Source organism: Zeus faber, assembly GCF_960531495.2.
Source record: "Zeus faber genome assembly, chromosome: 15".
Taxonomy (NCBI): Eukaryota; Metazoa; Chordata; class Actinopteri; order Zeiformes; family Zeidae; genus Zeus; species Zeus faber.
In genome coordinates this window covers 3648363-3665146 of record NC_137194.1, presented here as the reverse complement: position 1 = coordinate 3665146, position 16784 = coordinate 3648363, and the positions used below count along the sequence as shown (strand labels likewise).

The following is a 16784-nucleotide window of genomic DNA, read 5'->3' as shown; positions in this document are numbered from 1 at the left end:
CTCTATTGGAGTAAATAGTGAAAGTGGGCGCGGCCTATGAGAGGTGCTCCGATTGGACAATTTAGAAACAGCACATACAATGACACAGAAACACACACACACATACACACACACACACGCAGTAACACACACACAGACACACACACAGACACACACACACACACACACAGTAACACACACTGTAACACACACACACGCAGTAACACACACAGACACAGTACACACAGACACACACACGCAGTAACACACACAGACACAGTACACACAGACACACACACGCAGTAACACACACACACGCAGTAACACACACTGTAACACACACACACGCAGTACACACAGACACACACACGCAGTAACACACACAGACACAGTACACACAGACACACACACGCAGTAACACACACAGACACAGTACACACACACGCAGTACACACAGACACAGTACACACAGACACAGTACACACAGACACAGTACACACACACACACACACACACACGCAGTAACACACACAGACACAGTACACACACACACTGTGTATCAGTGTTGCATGATGACTCTTATTTTGTTTAACTCTGAGCTCATGATGTGAGACATGAACCTGTCTCACTCTCTATTGGTTGGTTCTGTCTGCTAAATATATGTATGTATGTATGTATATATATATATATATATATATATATATATATGAATCAGACAGACAGACAGACAGACAGACAGGTGCTCAAACTTCCATTTTGCGTAACTTGATGTTTTGCTGCTGAAAAAGCCTCAGATCAGTTTCCCAGAATCCTTTGCTCTCAGGGCGACGCCACCTCTCCCGCTCCCCCAGTGGTGAGATGTGGTACTGCAGCCAGAGTCTCATCAACGTGTCTTGTGGAAGGTCCAATGTGTTTCCAGAAAGAGAAAAAAGACCTGGCGACAGGTTCCTCCAGAGAGACAGAGAGACAGACAGACAGACAGACAGACAGACAGACAGACAGACAGACAGACAGACAGACAGACGGACAGAGAGACAGACAAACAGAGAGACAGAAAGACAGAGAGAGAGACAGTGTCTCTAATGGACTCTGGTCCAATAGAGACAAATTTGAACTGTGATGCCTCTCCACCCCTCTGTCTGTCCTGTCTGTCTCTCTAGTCTGGTGGTGTTGAATGGGTAATAAACTGTCTCTCTGCCCACATTGTCCTGGTGACAGGAAGTGATGCGCTCCCTCCACTTCCTGTTCCTCCATGTGTCTGGGTTCTGAGCTGAAGTTTGTACATAGAACTGTGTTTCTATTCTGTACGAGTTCCCACCGGATGGAACTGTCTGGCTGACCGCTTGTAACCAGATGGATCTGTCTCGCTGACCGGTTGTAAACGGATGGAACTGTCTTGCTGACCGGTTGTAACCGGATGGAACTGTCTGGCTGACCGCTTGTAACCAGATGGATCTGTCTCGCTGACCGGTTGTAAACGGATGGAACTGTCTTGCTGACCGGTTGTAACCGGATGGAACTGTCTGGCTGACCGCTTGTAACCAGATGGATCTGTCTCGCTGACCGGTTGTAAACGGATGGAACTGTCTTGCTGACCGGTTGTAACCGGATGGAACTGTCTTGCTGACCGGTTGTAACCGGATGGAACTGTCTCGCTGACCGGTTCCAACCGGATGGAACTGTCTCGCTGACCGGTTCCAACCGGATGGAACTGTCTCGCTGACCGGTTCCAACCGGATGGAACTGTCTCGCTGACCGGTTGTAACCGGTTTCAACCAGCTGCTCTATTTATTTGTCATGGTGCTGTTTGTCTGAACGTCGTTGCTGCTGCTTCTCACGCCTCCTTATTGATCTGACGCTGATCGATCACAGAAACATCTCGGTGGATGTTTGGTGAACTCTGTTTTTAAGATGACGTTACCATGGAGACGCAAAAGATTCTCTGTATATCCTGCCAGTATTATGGGATAGAGGCGGAGCTACAACAGGACCCATCGGGACGGGATGAGGCTGTGACATCGTCGGTCAGGACGCGCACATTGCCACGGTAACAGCTGTCCACCTGTAACGTACAGACAATTAAGGGTACTGTCTCCATGGTAACCTCCTCATTCCTCTGAATATTGTTATTGATCTAATCTGAGTATATTGATCTGGATATTTCGATCTGAGTTTATTGATCTGAGTTTATGGGTTAGTGGCAGGCCACAACATTTCATCCTATTGATGTCTTTATCTACATGACGACGTGTAAAAAAATCTAATGGAAAGTGTTTATGAGGTTCAAATAAAAGAGAATGAAATATATATTTTGTTTGTATTCATTTATACGCATACATACATACATATATATATATATATATTAAAATATACTGTGTGTGTATATATATATATGTGTGTGTATATATATACATATATACTGTGTATATACATATTTATATATATATAAATATATATAAATATATATATATATATATATATATATAAATATGTATATATATATAAAGTGTGTTCATGCATTTATATATATAAACTGTGGGTGTATATATATACTGTTTATGTATATACACTATGTGTATATATACTGTATAGATATACAATATATCTATACAGTGTATATATATATACAGTGTACAATATATATTGTATACTGTATATATAATTATTATTATTATTATTATAATTATTATTATTATTGTAGTAGTAGTAGTAGTAGTATATTTGATGTATATGTAAGTTCCTGTTGTTATCATGATCTGTGATGACGTCAGCAGTCTACACGTCATGTGTGGACCGAACTGAGCTGCCACCGCTGATTGGTCAGCCGAGCCCTTCGCACCGCCCCCACACCGGTGCTCTGCACTGTGATTTGTTGACGCTGGTGTCAGTCTGAACTCAGCTGATCGGCGCGGGGATCCCCCACCCTTCCACGGTGGATTTCCCGGAACACAGCTCAAGATGGCGGGCGGACCCAGCTGATTGGCTGACGGTCAGCTGACTGGCTGCTCTGTGGGCGGGGCCTGCTGCCTCCCTGCCCGCAGCGCGGACAGCGTAAACACCGCTGCCATCTTGGAGCGGTGTCCACGCTGCTCCCCGCTCCTCAGGCAATGGGAGTCACACGGGAAATGTAATCGAATGATGTAGTTATGTCCTGTATACATAAAGACACGTACTCCATGTTGTCCGTGAAAGAAATATGTACATGAGACTGTGACGTATAGATCATTATTATTATAATCGGGATTAATGATTATGAATTATTATGATTATGTCCTACAGCAGCCAGACACCGCAACAAGATGGCTTCCAGGTGCCGCTGCCCCTGATCTATGTTGTTCCTTTCTACACCCCGAGGGCGTGGCCTGGGGGCGGGGACTCGGGGCGGGGCTCAGAAAATCAAAAAGCAGCAGATCAGAGCAGCTCGGTCTGGACCTGCAACGACACACGGCACCGGTTCTTGGGTTCTGCTGGTTCTGCTGGTTCTGCTGGTTCTGCTGGTTCTGCTGGTTCTCTGTGTGGACATGGAGCAGAGTAGCGGAAGCGGAGGAGGGCAGGAAGCCCCGCCCCCTCAGACCCTCCTGCTGATCCTGGATTCACCTGGAAGTGGAACCCTGGATTTGCTCAGGTGAGTGAGTGAGTGAGTGAGTGTCTGTGTGTCTGTCTGTTGGTTCAGAGGAACCACAGATCACAGAAGGAGACACCAACCCTCACTGTGGTTTCAACCGGCAGAGCATTCTGGGAAAACAGTTACTCATTTGGTACACTACACAATAACATTAGTTCATTCTTGGAGTCCCTATCTAGGGTCCGTGTAGTGTCTATTTGAAGGGTCCCAATGGAGAGTCTCTTGGTAGAGTCCCTCTGTAGTGTCTATGTGGGGTCTCTGTGTAGAGCCGTTATGTAGTTTCTATATGTAGGGTCCCTAATTAGAGTCTATATGTAGAGTCTATATGTAGAGTCTATATGTAGAGTCCCTATGTAGAGCCGCTATGCAGTGTCCCTATGCAGTGTCCCTATGTAGAGTCCCTATGTAGTGACTATATGTAGAGTCCTTATGTAGAGTCGCTATGTAGTGTCCCTATCTAGGGTCCCTATGTAGTGTCTTTATGTAGAGTCCCTATGTAGGGTCCCAAGAGAGGTTTATTTGTCACATACATATACAGTACATACTTTCACATATGCAGTGAAATGTCTCTGCAATGCACCCGGAGATTATGCACGATAGTAACTTAACCAAACATAATAGCTAACCTAATTCCTACCTAGCAACTAACTGAAACTGATTCCTAAAAGGTAATGCAGTTAGTGAATTGAATAATAATAATAATAATAATGTAGTGTCTATATGTAGAGTCCCTATGTAGCCTGGGCCTCATGTAGAGTCTATATGTAGGGTCCCTATCTAGGGGCTCATGTAGAATCTAGATGTAGTGTCTATATGTAGAGCCTATATAGGGTCCCTATGTAGAGTCCTTATTAAGTGTCTACATGTAGAGTCCCTATGTAGTGTCTATATGTATTACATTACATTACATTGCATTTAGCAAAGCAGACGCTAAAAGCGACTTACAATTGTTCAAACAGCGACGGACACAGCCATCAGGAGCAATTAGGGGTTAAGTGTCTTGCTCAAGGACACTACAGCATGCTAGCAGGAGGAGCCTGGGATCCAACCAGCAACCTTTAGATGACTAGACCACCAGCTCTACCTCCTGAGATACCATCCCCCCACATAGGCACTATATGTAGAGTGCCTATGTGGTGTCTATATGTAAAGTCCCTATGTAGTCTCTCTATGTGGAGTCTCTATGCAGAGTTCCTATGTAGTGTCTATATGTGGAGTCTCTATGCAGAGTTCCTATGTAGGGGCCTTATGTAGAGTCTACATGTAAAGTCCCTATGTGGGGTCCCTATCTAGTGTCAATATGTAGGGTCCCTATGTAGAGTCCTTGTGTAGAGTCTATATGTAACAGAAAAACTCCCAGAAAACCCTTTGGGGAAAAAGGGAAGAACCCTTGAGAAGGGACAGAGGGAGGAATCCCCCTTCCAGGATGAGCAGGCTGCAGTGGCTAATAACAACAACATAATAATATGGCAAATCATAGCGTATTGTACTTCTATACAGTGCTAATACTATACCTATAAGGTGTATTATGTAGGAGACAGACCTTGTATCACAGGAAGTGACTCAGCAGGAAGTGAGGAGACAGCCTCAACCTTACTTTCATCCTCCTCCTCCTCCTCCTCCGCACGTTCCTCCTTTCTCCAAACAAAATAGTGTGTTTTATTTTAGATTATATATATTAGTTTGTGCGCACCGTGCATACCCGCCACCTAACTCCTGATTAACAAACACTAAGGTGTCGTACCCACAAGTGGCTGAAGGGGGATGAGTTCCGAAAGACGACATTTGGACTTATATAACTTCTGATGATGATGTCACAAAGCGCCCGGCTCCTGAAACTGAAGAAATGGCGTCAACGTTCCTCTACTCACATAAAATTACAAACGGTTTTTCGTGTTGATCAAATTTGAATGACGTCAGAAATGACCCAGTGTTAGCGAGACCTCAATCATATGTGTGTGTACTGCGGTTGCCTTGTTTCAGATACTTTTAGGCCTGAAAAACGCAGGGAATAAAATTAAAACTACGCTGAGCAATAACAATAAAACTTGTGGGCTGGACCCCTAATAATAATAATAATAATAATAATAATAATAATAATAATAATAATGATGATGATGATGATGATGATGATGATAATAATGATAATAATAATAATAATAATAATAATAATAATAATGATGATGATGATAATAATGATAATAATGATAATAATAATAATAATAATGATGATGAGAATGATAATAAATATAGCTGCAGGCAGGAATACACAGGGTCCAGTTTAGTTGTGTTAGATACAATTTTCTGAGTTTCTGTGATGCAGTGATCAGGTGCCTTTATATTTAATGTTTTGGAAATAAATTGTGTATAATTAATGACATGTTTACTTTCAATGGAGGATCTCTTTTCATGTGTTTTTTCACACGAGTATTTCTCAGGCTCATGTGTTCAACAAATCAACGCAGACTTACGTCACTGAATGTTCCTCTTGTGTCGTTCAGTTTATATATCCCTGAAGAAAGGTGTTTTAACAATTACCATCGTTACTGGTTGACGCAGCGTGGAGGTCGCTTCCTCCAAAGGTTCTTAGGACTTCCTGCGGTGTGAAAACGTCTTCTTTGAGAATGTTTCGTTTTCATGGTTTTGTGAAACGCCACAAGTTTCTTGTGTTTGACGTACATGGGCCAGACGTGACCGTCAAACAGACCGGGCGGGTCTGGCACAGTGTAGTTCCTAGAGCTTCCTTTGAACGCAGCGCCGGCTCAAGCTTTCTGTCTGCGCGGGTTGTCGGCGAACGCTTTGCAGTCCGCAGGGCGCAAGTCGCTGGAGGGGGATGAGTTCCGAGAGACGAAGCTTGGACTTACAGAACCGGGGATGATGATGATGATGTCACAAAGCTCCCCGCCCCTCAAACAAATCCTCTCAACATTTCTCTACTTTCTCTTTCCAACAGTTTTTCAACCATTTCTGCTCCAAATGTAGATCAATATTGATCAAACTTGAATGACGAGACGTCTGAACGTCCTGGTTTCAAACGACACCTCAACCATGTCTGTGTGTACCGGGGTTGTCATGTTCCAGATCATTTTAGCCCTAAAAAAAGCAGAGAAGATTAATAATAATAAAAATCAGAGCAAATACAATACAACTACTATTAATAATAATAACAATGGATATAGCAATTAACGATAACAGCAATAATATAAAAGTACTTATAGTACTATAATAATAATAACAATAATAAATATAGCTGCAGGCAGCAATACAAGGGTCCAGTTTAGTCATGTTAGATACGTATTACAGTTTTCGGAGGTTCCCATCTATGTCTCTTAACCAAACCTTGTCATTGTTACAACTCACGGTGTTGAGTTGTGCCGTCACAGTGACGTTTGGGGCAGTAATGACGTATTTATGGAAGCTTACACAGTGAATCGAAGTTACATCAATTAAGTGGCCACGTCTTTCTGTCGATTCATGTTTCTTTGTGGGGGTTTTCCCGCAAATCCGGCAAAGTAAGTAGGGAACACGACACCACATCCGGAGTTACATCGTAATACAATGTCATCATTTACAAAAAGACCAAAGAGATCAATTGTATCAATCTGTATCTATCTTTTTGAGTCGTATTCTTATTTTATTTTTTATTGATATTATTGTATTCACTAACTGCATTACGTTTTAGGAATCGGTTTCAGTTAGTTAGCTTGGTAGGTATTAGGTTAGCTATTATGTTCGGTTTAGTCACTATTGTGCATAATCTCCGGGTGCGTTGCAGAGACATTTCACTGAATATAGTACCTATGAAAGTACGTATATGTATGTGACGAATAAACCTCTTGAATCTTCAATCCACGCCCCACACATACACAGTGTGTAACCACCACAGGGACACACACACACAGAGTGATGGAGTCTACACCACCCAGCACCATGTGAATGGACGTTCGTAGCCACAACCTGCACATTTATAATGAACTGGATGATGATGTCACAAAGCGTCTCACTCCACAAACTCATCTGGCTGCACCACCCGACCACAGGTTCTACAACCTTGATGTGTGGGTGATGCAGCATCGTTCTCCTGCTTCTGGTCAAATTTCATCTGTTTTTTCACTGATTCCTGCTCCGTATGTGGATCCATTTGGATCAAACGTGAACCACGAGATGTCTGAGACGTCCCGGTTCTAACGACACCTCAACCGCGTCCGTGGCTGCAGCGGTTGTTCTAGAAAAACCCAGCCCGAAAAATGTCAAGGAGAATAATAATAAATATCTGAACCATAGCATTAGGGCAATATATACTACGTCTAATGATGATGATGATGATGATGATGTCTGTCTCTCCAGTGTGCAGTCTATCCTGTCGTATCCAGAATCAGGGATTGTCGCTGACATTGAGGTTGATGGTTTCCTTCCGGACTCCGACTCCTTCTACCAGATCCAGAGCCAACCAATCACCATCAGGTCAGTAGAGCAGTAGGTCGGTAGGGCGGCAGGTCAGCAGGTCAGATGACGTTTTGAACTAACTCGTGTTATGGTCTCTCCTACAGCCCTCCTGAGACATCCTCATCACCTTCCTCCTCATCATCACTGCCGTCAGCCATGACCTCCAGGTAGGAGAACTGCAGGAAGAATGGAGGGATGAGTGAAAGGAAAGGAGACTGGGTGATGGTGACCTGATGCTTGGACATCACGTGTCCACCAGGGGGCTGATGAAGGTGGATGTTTGGGTGTAATGTCTCCACGTGTCCACCAGGGTGCTGCTGAGGCAGGATCTGATGCGGCAGCAGGCCCGGGAGGAGGAGCTGAAGGAGGCGCAGCAGCTCGCCTCCACCCAGAGCCTCCTCCGCCCCCCAGCGGACTCCTCCTCTCCCATCTCCGTCAGCTCCATCCAGGGCTCCTCCAGGCCCACGCTGCTCCCCAGGGATGTTCTGAAGGTACGGTGCCACCACAACACACCAGCGCAGACTGGTCGCACTGGCAGCTCCCAGTGTCCCCACGAGCAGACTGATGTACCGTGCCCCCAGGTCCAGACCCACCTGGAGAACCCCACCCGGTACCACATCCAGCAGGCTCAGCGCCAGCAGGTCAAGCAGTACCTGGCCAATCAGGCTCCGGGGCCGGTGCCTGGTCACATCCCCCAATCGGGGTCCGCCCCCAATGGCACATCTCCCAGCAGCCACCTGGCTGTGCTCAGCCTGGCGTCCAAAGAAGAGGTGAGTCAGAGAGATTGGTGGATGAGTGATGGATGAATGGATAATGGATGGATGGATGATGGGTGTATGGATGGATGGATGATAAATGACGGATGGATGATTGATGGATGGATGGCGGATGGAGGATGGGTGGATGATAGATGGATGGATGATGAACGATCTATGATGAATGGATGGATGACATATGATGTACGATGGGTGGATGGATGGATGATGGGTGGATGCAGAGATGTACATGTTGACAAATGGAATGTTCCGTGTAGTTAGCGTTGTATGTATGGTGTCAGGTTGCTATGGTAACCCTACTTCCTGGTCACTGCTCTGACGCTGTGTTGCGATTGGTGGAATCAGGCGGAGGAAGCGGTGATTGATGACATCATCAGTCTGGAGTCCAGCCTCAACGACAACTTCCTGTCTGGACAAGCAAGCACGGTAACACACACATTCAGTCACACGCACGCACGCACGCACGCACGCACGCACGCACGCACGCACGCACGCACGCACGCACGCACGCACGCACGCACGCACGCACGCACGCACACACACACACACACACACACACACAGTAGCACACACACACACACACACACACACACACACACACACACACACACACACACAGTCGGTGCGTTAGGTGCAGTCGGTGCGTTAGGTGCAGTCGGTGAGTTAGGTGCAGTCGGTAGGTTAGGTGCAGTCGGTTAGTTAGGTGCAGTCGGTTAGTTAGGTGCAGTCGGTTAGTTAGGTGCAGTCGTGCGTTAGGTGTAGTCGGTGAGTTAGGTGCAGTCGGTGAGTTAGGTGCAGTCGGTGAGTTAGGTGCAGTCGGTGAGTTAGGTGCAGTCGGTAGGTTAGGTGCAGACGGTTAGTTAGGTGCAGTCAGTTAGTTAGGTGCAGTCGTGCGTTAGGTGCAGTCGGTGAGTTAAGTGCGGTCGGTGTGTTTGGTGCGGTTGGTGCAGTCGGTGCGGTGGATGTGTTAGGTGCGGTTGGTGTATCAGGTGCAGTTGGGGAGTCAGGTGCAGTTGGGGAGTCAGGTGCAGCCGGGGAGTCAGGTGCAGCCGGTGAGTTAGGTGCAGCCGGTGACTTAGTTTCAGTCGGTGCGTTAGGTGCAGTCGGTGCGTTAGGTGTGGTCAGTGCGTGAGGTGCAGTCGGTGTGTAGGTGCGTTCGATTTGTTAGGTGCGGTTGGTGCGTGAGGTGCAGTCAGTACGGTTTGTGTGTTAGGTGCAGTCGGTGCGTTAGGTGCAGTCGGTGACTTAGTTTCAGTCGGTGCGTTAGGTGCAGTCGGTGCGTTAGGTGTGGTCAGTGCGTGAGGTGCAGTCGGTGTGTAGGTGCGTTCGATTTGTTAGGTGCGGTTGGTGCGTGAGGTGCAGTCGGTGCGCTAGGTGTAGTCGTGAGTTACGTGCAGTCGGTGTGTTAGGTGCAGTCAGTACGGTTTGTGTGTTAGGTGCAGTCGGTGCGTTAGGTGCAGTCGGTGACTTAGTTTCAGTCGGTGCGTTAGGTGCAGTCGGTGAGTTTGGTGCAGTCGGTGATTTAGGTGCAGTCGGTGTGTTAGGTGCGGTCGGTGCGTTACGTGCAGTCAGTGCGGTCGGTGTGTTAGGTGCGTTCGATTTGTGAGGTGCGTTCAGTTGGTAAGTTAGGTGCAGTCGGTGGTGTCGTGTGTTAGGTGCGTTAGGTGCAGTCGGTGAGTAAGGTGCAGTTGGTGCGTTAGGTGCAGTCGGTGCGGTTGGTGCAGTCGGTGCGGCCGATGTGTTAGGTGCAGTTAGTGCATCAGGTGCGGTCGGCGAGTCAGGTGCAGTCGGTGAGTCAGGTGCAGTTGGTGAGTTAGGTGCAGTCGGTGCGTTAGGTGTAGTCGGTGAGTTAGGTGCAGTCGGTGAGTTTGGTGCAGTCGGTGAGTTGGGTGCAGTCGGTAAATTAGGTGCAGTCAGTTTGTTAGGTGCAGTCGGTGAGGTAGGTGCGGTCAGTGCTTTAGGTGCAGTCGGTGAGTAAGGTGCAGTCGGTGAGTTAGGGGCAGTCGGTGAGTTAGGTGCAGTCGGTGCGGTTGGTGTGTTAGGTGCAGTCGCTGCGTTACGTGCAGTCGGTGCGTTACGTGCAGTCAGTGCGTTACGTGCAGTCAGTGCGGTTGGTGTGTTAGGTGCGTTTGATTTGTGAGGTGCGTTAGGTTCAGTCGGTAAGTTCGGTGCAGTAGGTGTGTTGGGTGCAGTCGGTGCGTTAGGTGCAGTTGGTGATTTAGGTGCAGTCGGTGAGTGAGGTGCAGTCGGTAAGTGCAGTGCAGTCGGTAAGTTAGGTGCAGTCGGCGAGTGAGGTGCAGTTGGTGAGTGAGGTGCAGTCGGTGAGTTTTGGTGTGTTAGATGCGGTCGTTGTGTAGGTGCAGTCGCTGTGTTATGTGCAGTCGGTGCGTTAGGTGCGGTCGGTGAGTTAGGTGCAGTCGGTGAGTTAGGTGCAGTCGGTGAATTAGGTGCAGTTGGTGCAGTCGGCGTGTTAGGTGCAGTCACTGCGTTACGTGCAGTCAGTGCGGACGGTGTGTTAGGTGCGTTCGATTTGTGAGGTGCCTTAGGTTCAGTCAGTGCGTTAGGTGCAGTCGGTGAGTTAGGTGCGGTCGGTGAGTTAGGTGCGGTCGGTGAGTTAGGTGCGGTCGGTGCATTCGGTGCGGTCGGTAAGTGAGGTGCAGTCAGTGAGTTAGGTGCAGTCGGTGAGTTAGGTGCAGTCGGTGCGGTTGGTGTGTTAGATGCGGTCGGTGTGTTAGGTGCAGTCGGTTAGTTAGGTGCAGTCGGTGCGGTTGGTGTGTTCGGTGCGTTCGATTTGTGAGGTGCAGTTGGTGCGTTAGGTACAGTCGGTGAGTTCGGTGCAGTCGTGAGTTAGGTGCAGTCAGTGCGTTAGGTGCAGTCGGTGCGTTAGGTATAGTCAGTGCGTTTGGCGCAGTCGGTGCGGTCGATGTGTTAGGTGCAGTCGTGAGTTAGGTGCAGTCGGTGCTCTAGCTGCAGTCGGTGCATTGGGTGAAGTTGTGCGTTAGGTGCAGTTGGTGAGTAAGGCGTAGTCGGTGTGTTAGGTGCAGTCGATGCGTAAGGTGCAGTCGGTGTGTTAGGTGCAGTCGATGCGTAAGGTGCAGTCGGTGTGTTAGGTGCAGTCGGTGTGTTAGGTGCAGTCGGTGCGTTAGGTGCAGTTGGTGCGTTAGGTGCAGTCGGTGAGTAAGGCGTAGTCGGTGTGTTAGGTGCAGTCGATGCGTAAGGTGGAGTCGGTGTGTTAGGTGCAGTCGGTGTGTTAGGTGCAGTCGGTGCGTTAGGTGCAGTCGGTGTCATGATCTCCGCTTTCATCTATCTTCTCCTCCCTCTCCTTACCTGCCTCATTAGCCCAACTCCATTCACCTGCGCACACAGCTGTTCCAGATCTGCAATCTAACCACTATAGAAGCCTCTCTCACCAGTCACCCTTTGCCAGATTGTTTTCGGTGCTTGCACCAGACTCTCCGGCTTGATTCCCCGCTACCGACCACGTATCCTGCCTGCCCCCCCGCCTGTCTTCCGTCCGCTCTACAAATAAAAGACATTACCAAATATCCCTGCCTGTCTTTGTGCTGCAATTGGGTCCTAACCACACCCGTTACAGTCGGTGCGTTAGGTGTAGTCGGTGCGTTTGGTGCGTTGACGTGGACCCTCGCGGCTCCACAGGTGTCTGAAGTGTCATTTGGCCTGTACGACTCTATCAGAGCGCACCTGGCCCCTGTGTGTTACTATAGCAACCGGCTCACACACACCAGGAGTGTCATGTGGACAGAACCAGAAGCAGAACCGTTGCTGCTCTGATGCACATGGCAGCGCATGGGTGGAGAAACAAGAGGGAAAAGCCTCTTTTCATGAAGCCTTTACAATGAGTGTGTGTGGGAGACTCCGCCCTTTTCTGTGAGCGCGTGGACAGGATCCCTACAGGTCACGTACAGTTGGTGTCCGCTCTGCATCGCATAACCTGCATTTAGGTGAAAAGCTTCACACAGTGACGGCGACTCCATCGGCATGGTGGTGCTCCATTTCCCTGCAGCTGGAAAACTCTGGGAGGAGAAAAACCCAAAATGGAGAATCACACTAAGGATGAAAAACACAAGTTGTGCAAAAAACACTTGATAGAAACTTCCATTTCAAGAGGAAACATTTGGAAGCAGTCAGCAAACACACTTCCTGCTGTGTGTGTGTGTGTGTGTGTGTGTGTGTGTGTGTGTGTGTGTGTGTGTGTGTGTGTGTGTGTGTGTGTGTGTGTGTGTGTGTGTGTGTGTTTAAAAGACAGATAGCTTACTGTGGAACTTTAGGGACGTTTCCTCATTTCTCAGCAGAAAGAGGAAGAGTCTCTGTCTCTCTCTCTCTCTCTCTCTGTCTCTGTCTCTCTCTGTCTGTCTCTGTCTCTCTCTGTCTCTGTCTCTCTCTGTCTCTGTCTCTCTGTCTGTCTCTCTCTCTCTCTGTGGCTTCAGTCTTTGAAACATGAGGATCGTAGTTTTACTCTCGGAAAATGACAAAAAAAGGTTTAAGACCGAGGTAAGACCCGTCTTACTGCTTATATACCCGTCTTACTGCTGATATTCCCGTCTGACTGCTTATATACCTGTCTTACTGCTGATATTCCCGTCTGACTGCTTATATGCTCATTGCGCTACTAATATTCCCGTCTGACTGCTTATATACCGTCTTACTGCTGATATTCCCGTCTGACAGCTTATATACTCGTTGCGCTACTAATATACCCATTACTGCTTATATACCCGTCTTACTGCTTATAAATCCGTCACATTGCTTATATACCCGTCTCACTGCTTATATACCTGTAACTGCTGATATTCCCGTCTCACTGCTTATAAATCTGTCTCATTGCTTGTATACCTGTCTCACTGCTCATATACCGTCTGACTGCTTATATGATAATGATGATAATATAATAACATTTATAACAACCCAACAGAACAGGATCAGAGCAAACACAAAAGCAGGTTTTCGCTAAACAAGGTGACCAGGACCTGGTCCAGCTCCGTAATCGTTCGTACTTTACGTATGATTCAACTCTTTAAGTTCAGATCAGTGACCTTTGACCTCTGACCTGGTGGGGGGAGGGGGTGTCAGTGTGAGGGCGTATCCTGATGTCTGTCCCGCTCTGTGATTGGTCCATCCAGCTGCCCAGCTCAGGGAAGCTGCTGGACCTTTACAGCAGCGCTGCCACGCCCTCCATCACCGTTAGCAACAGCTGCCCTGCCGACCTGGGCAGCGTCAAGAGGGAGCGACACGGTAAGTGGACTGGGTGGGAATGTATATACACTATATATACATATATATACTGTATATGAATATAGTATGTATATCCTGTATCTATACGTTGTATATATAGTATGTATATATACTGTATATATACATATAGTTAGTTTGTATTTTCTGTGTTCAGATGTGGAGAGCAACGTTCTGATGAAAGAACGACAGAAGAAAAACAATCACAACCTCAGTAAGTACTACAGGATTACTACAGTATTACTACAGCCCAACTACAGCATTACTACAGCATTACTACAGCATAACTACAGCATTACTACTGTATTAGTACAGCATTGCTACTGTATTACTCTTGTATTACTGCAGCATTACTACTCTATTACTACAGCATTACTATTGTATTTTTACAGCATTAATACTGTAGTACTACAGCACTACTATTTATTACTACAGCATTACTACAGTATTACAACAGCATTACTACAGCATTACTGTATTACTACAGCATTACTACAGCATTACTAGTAGTACTACCGTAGTAATACTACATTTAGCAAAAGTATTACTACAGCAATATGACTGTAGTATTACTGTAGTACTACATGTTGTCAGTGTTATGCAAGTATTGTATGACATACTTTTGTAATATCAGTGTATAGAGATTTGGATCATACTAGTGTTTAATATGTTCAGTTTGAATCTTTGTACTGTGTGAACTGTAATGTGTACTTCTGTAATACTTAATTATTTTACTGTTTACAGTCGAGAGAAGACGAAGATTCAACATCAACGATCGTATTAAAGAATTAGAAACTCTGATTCCAAAAACCACTGAACTGTGAGTACACGCAGAATACACAGAATACACAGTGTACCACCTGGTACCAACTCAGTAGTACTGTGTAGTATTGTGTGGTACTAAGCTAGTACTGTGTACAGGGATGTGCGCTGGAACAAGGGCAGCATCCTCAAAGCATCAGTGGACTACATCAGGAAGCTGCAGAAGGAGCAGCAGAGAGCGAGACAGGTGGAGGTGAGACAGAAAACGCTGGAGGACACCAATCGGTCCCTGCTACTCCGTATACAGGTACCCGTCTCACATCCACCTGTCTCACATTCATCTGTCTCACATCCACTCGTCTCACATCCAGGACTACACTGCGCTCCTAGGTGATGGGTGTGTTGTTTCTCGGTCTTGTAGGAGATGGAGCTCCAGGCCGGTCTGCAGGGTTTGCCTCCGCCTCCCCCTCCTCCACCCCCCAGCTCCTCCTCCTTTGACCCCCCCACCTTCTCATGCTCCCCATCTGTGCCCCCCCTGCTGGACCTGGACACCATCAGCTTTGTGGAGCTGGACGACCACCAGGTGGAGGCGGGGCTCTTCTCCCCGGAGCTGATGGCTGAAGTGGGCCTCCAGGGTCTCGGAGGCCTGGAGGACCTGCAGGGTCTGGGGGGTCTGCGGGGTCTGGGGGGTCTGGGGGACGTCCTGATGGACACTGGAAGTCACGCACCTGATCCTCTGCTCTGCTCAGTGTCTGGCGGCAGCAGCAGAAGAAGCAGCTTCAGCATGGAGGACTGAAGCTGTGATGTCACCAGGCAGCAAGCTCATTGGTCCAAACGCAGCAAGCTCATTGGTCCAAATTGACCAAAACAGGATTTTTTTGATCAAAAAACATTACCCAAAGAAAGGAGAGTATTTAGCAGCTTCTACATTGTTAAATCACAACCAATCACACGTTTCCTCTGGAGACACTGAGGCACTTCCTGGTTTGGACTGAAACATCGTGGAGGTGCGCCATCGTCCCGGGGGGGGGGGGGGGGGTCCAGGATAGGAAGTTCACGTCACGTTAGAACCGCAGCTCGGTTCCAAAATATACAAAATGGGAAAACTCAAGTCGTTCCAGGTGTGTCCAAACAATTTGTACTGACCGCTTGTCCTCAGAGCTGCTTCCTGCACCGGGTGCTTGTGGGAGCCGCCCGACGGGCTCGGTGCCTCTGGCCCCACCGCCCCCCCGTTTGCAGTGGAGGGGTCTTTAAGTTTTACAACCTAAAGAGTGTTCAGGTCCTCGTGTTCTGCTGCGGTTCGCCCTGTTCTCCTCCTGATGAAGCCTAGGACGGCATGGACCAGACAGGAGCCGCTCCCTTTTGTTATCATCATTATTATTGTTATTATTATTGTTATTGTTATTATTATAAGAGGTTCAGTTGACCTGTATGAAATATTATATTGATATTATTTTTTTCCATGACAGGGAAGACATCATGTCTTGTCGGTGATGCTCATTGGTCACATGTCGCTCATGTCCGCTGCTTGTAAACCCCTGGTCTGCCGCCGGGGGAAACCTGTCTCACCACAGGGGTTTCCTTCCCAGGGGCCGATAAAGCAGAAGGACGGCGCGTAAAGCTCCCAATTCAGACACCCCTAAAATCACTTTCTCCTCCATATTGCGCAGGTACTTCCTGTTTGCTCCGGCTCTTGTTTCTATTGGCCCAGCGCGGATGATGTCATGTTGCCTCCGACTCACGCCCCGCCGCAAACAACCGAGACACACACCCCGTGGGTCACGGTAGAAGTCCACCCTGTACGGGCATGGCGTGGCGTGGCGTACGGGCGTGGCGTGGCGTGGCGTGGTGTGGTGTGGCGTACGGGCGTGGCGTGGCGTGGCGTGGTGTGGCGTGGCGTACGGGCGTGGCGTACGGGTGTGGCATGGCAGACGGGTGCGGCGTAG

The 16784-nt window shown here is 47.8% G+C and overlaps 1 protein-coding gene across 1 annotated transcript; it reads left to right on the top strand.

Annotated features, from left to right (window-relative positions):
- Positions 1–3308: 3308 nt before the first annotated feature.
- On the top strand, positions 3309–15634 carry tfe3a (transcription factor binding to IGHM enhancer 3a; the record flags this gene model as incomplete). The annotated part of the gene is made up of 11 exons (XM_080014502.1): positions 3309–3604; positions 7952–8068; positions 8155–8217; positions 8361–8541; positions 8632–8820; positions 9172–9252; positions 13968–14079; positions 14234–14290; positions 14821–14896; positions 14998–15145; positions 15260–15634. The coding sequence occupies 11 exons, from the start codon at positions 3309–3311 to the stop codon at positions 15632–15634; spliced, it is 1695 nt and encodes a 564-aa protein (XP_079870628.1).
- Between the last annotated feature and the right edge of the window lie 1150 nt (positions 15635–16784).